Source organism: Myotis lucifugus, unplaced genomic scaffold (assembly GCF_000147115.1).
Source record: "Myotis lucifugus unplaced genomic scaffold, Myoluc2.0 scaffold_100, whole genome shotgun sequence".
NCBI lineage: Eukaryota > Metazoa > Chordata > Mammalia > Chiroptera > Vespertilionidae > Myotis > Myotis lucifugus.
In genome coordinates this window covers 4,441,501-4,444,003 of record NW_005871148.1, presented here as the reverse complement: position 1 = coordinate 4,444,003, position 2,503 = coordinate 4,441,501, and the positions used below count along the sequence as shown (strand labels likewise).

Sequence of the window (2,503 nt, the reverse complement as noted above, 5' to 3'; positions counted from 1 at the left end):
CACATGGGGTTTTGATGGTTGGAGGTGAGGGTGTGTCCACCACCCAGGCTGGCAGAGCCCTCCAGCGGCCCTGGGATGAGTGGCTCCAGGGCCTGGGGCAGGCCAGGGGCGGCTTCCTGGCCCCCTCCCCAGCTCTGGAGTCAAACCTGGATTCTTCCAGTCCCTGCTCGCCTCTCATTAGCTGGGGGACCTCGACCATCGGCTCAGGCTCTTCAAGCCTCAGGTTCCCACCTGCAAAATGTCTCCAAGGTGCCTGCTTACATGTAGCAAATACCAAGAACCAGTTGATGATGCAGATCTGGAAAAATAATTTAGAGGCACGGAGGAGTGGGGGTGGGGAGAGCCTGACCCTGTGTCACCTCCCCCCCCCTCTCGCAACCCCCAGGTCCACATGGAGGGTCCGAAGGAGGAGAGTGAGGAGGAAGAGGAGCTGGAAGCCCAGGAGGAAGGGCCTCTGGTGTTCCACCACCACTACCTGCCCTGCCCGACGCCCACTCTGGGCCTCCTGCCTCCCTGGCCAGCGCCTTTCCTTCCCCCTCCGCCACACCAGCCCCCCTTGCAGGCTGCACCCAGGATCCAGCAGCGCCCTCCTGCCAGGAGAAGGGGGGTGTAAGTGAGGCGAGGCCCTGGGGCTGGGGCGGGTGGAGATCGCTGCGGGTCAAACCGCAGAGGTCACTTCTGATGGGGGCATTTCTTTTCTCATCCCCATCTCAGGAGAGCCGTGCCCCCGCCCCCACCCCCCAGTGCCACAGGGACTGTGGGTGCGGATGTACCCCCGGCTTCAGGTAGGGGCAGGGGGTGTGGGCAGCAGGCTCCAGGCCTAGGGATGGGTCAGGAGGCTAGGGGGGTCGTGTTCCCCTGAGGGCGGGGGTGCTATCACTGCTGCAGGCAACTGGCCCGTCCCCTTCCCTTTCCCTCCTTGGGGTCCACTGAGGCAGGAGGGAGTCAAGATGAGGGTGCTGTCTCCCCCCACCCAGATTACTATGATGCTGAGAGCTTACTATGAAGACAGACGCTGGCCCAGGGACCCACCCCAGCTGCACTGCGAGGCTGGATACAGCCCCCCGAGGGCCCCTCTGGTGCTCACAGCCACACCGGACAGCCCTTCTCTGCCCAACCCCAACCAGGCCCTCCCCTCCAGGGTGAATCAGTCTCCTCTCCTTCCCATTAAGATCTGAGCCAGCCCATCTCTTCTCTGGAGTAAGCTCACTAGGTTATTCACTGTTCAAGGCCCTCGACCCACATGAACACCCAACTCTGCCCCACTGTTTGCTTCCCGGGCAAGGGGGAGGCTGGGAACGAGCCCCCCCAGACCTCAGTCCCTCACCCCTCTCTCTGGGTAGGCCAGGGCTGCGGGGTCTCCGCTTGGCCTAATAATGGAGCAGGAGGTGAGAGAAGATCGATTTTGTTGTCCACAGCTCTGTAAAGGCCAAGATGTGGGAGAATCCTGACTGGGAGGGTCCTGGAGCTGCGCCAGCTCCCTGGGGGCCCCCACCCTCCACCAACAGGAAGCTGGCTCTGTTGCCGTGTCCTGCTCCGACAGGGAGTGGCCCGAGTTCCCGAGGGCCATGTGGGAACAGAGTGTCTCTGCCCGGCCAGGCCAGGGCACACCGCCCAACCCCACCGAGGAGGCCCTTGTCACTCAGCCCGATGAGGGTGGGCGCCCGGTGCCGAGGCTGGTCAGCATGGGGGCCCCCCAGGACTGGGCTGGCCCGAGGCCTCTGTGAAGCAGAGGGTGGAGAGACACAGAGGAGGCTTCTAGGGAGAGAAGTGTCGGCCGATGAGTCACCTTCCCGGCCGCTGAGCACTCTCCCAGGAGGAGACACGAGGCATGGGGTTAGGTCCAGGCGTTTGTATTCAGACTGGAAAAGGAACTGTCCCCCAAGTCCTCTGCGGCTCGTCACTGTCCTTCTGCCGTGGCAGGGCCACATCGCTGAGAGCCACACTGAGTTCCAGTGGCTGCCGGGGCCGGGGCCACGCCCCCCGCAGGCTATGCCCGGTAGGAGCGTCTCAGCCTCCTCCACGCGGCTTGTACCCCGTAATTGCCTCTCCGCCTCTGGTGCCACTGCTGGCCGAAGACAAAGCACAGCAGGACGGACGCCACAAACAGCAGCAGCAGCACCGACACGACGGCGATGATGATGACCATCTGGTTGTCCGGCATGGGCTCTAGGGGAGAGGGCAGTGGTCTGAGAAGGCCTCCGGGCCCTGCGGGCACATATGCATAACCCGTGGACGCAGACAGTGGGGTGGGGAGGGCTGGGGTGGGGGGGCGGAGAGAGGGGGCTGAAGAGGGTCGATGGGGGAAAAAGGAGACACATGTAATACTTTCACAATAAAGATTTAAAAAAAAAAGAAGAAGTGCTCTGGTCCTAGGTGCCAGGCCCAAGGGGGAGTGAGATCCACCCTCATCCATCCTGCAGTCACCCGGTCCAGAGACGAGTGACAGATGTGTACTAACTGGGGGAAAGTGAGCTGGGGTCTGGGCTACCAGCCAGACTCG

At 62.9% G+C, this 2,503-nt stretch overlaps 2 protein-coding genes across 3 annotated transcripts in view; one reads left to right on the top strand and one right to left on the bottom strand.

The window, feature by feature from the left end:
- Positions 1-236: 236 nt before the first annotated feature.
- On the top strand, positions 237-1,249 carry PRR29 (proline rich 29). Its single transcript, XM_006092468.3, has 3 exons — positions 237-609; positions 715-785; positions 978-1,249. Exons 1-3 carry the CDS (start codon positions 392-394, stop codon positions 1,004-1,006), a joined length of 318 nt encoding a protein of 105 aa, XP_006092530.2. The 5' UTR covers positions 237-391; the 3' UTR covers positions 1,007-1,249.
- A 588-nt stretch (positions 1,250-1,837) lies between these two features.
- The window catches only part of ICAM2 (intercellular adhesion molecule 2), a 9,806-nt gene continuing 9,140 nt past the window's right edge, over positions 1,838-2,503 (bottom strand). For both annotated transcript variants that reach the window (XM_023757008.1, XM_006092453.3), the window contains one exon: positions 1,838-2,169. In XM_023757008.1, the coding sequence (XP_023612776.1) occupies positions 1,991-2,169 (179 nt within the window). In that variant the 3' untranslated portion in view covers positions 1,838-1,990. The remainder of the gene's footprint in view (positions 2,170-2,503) is intronic.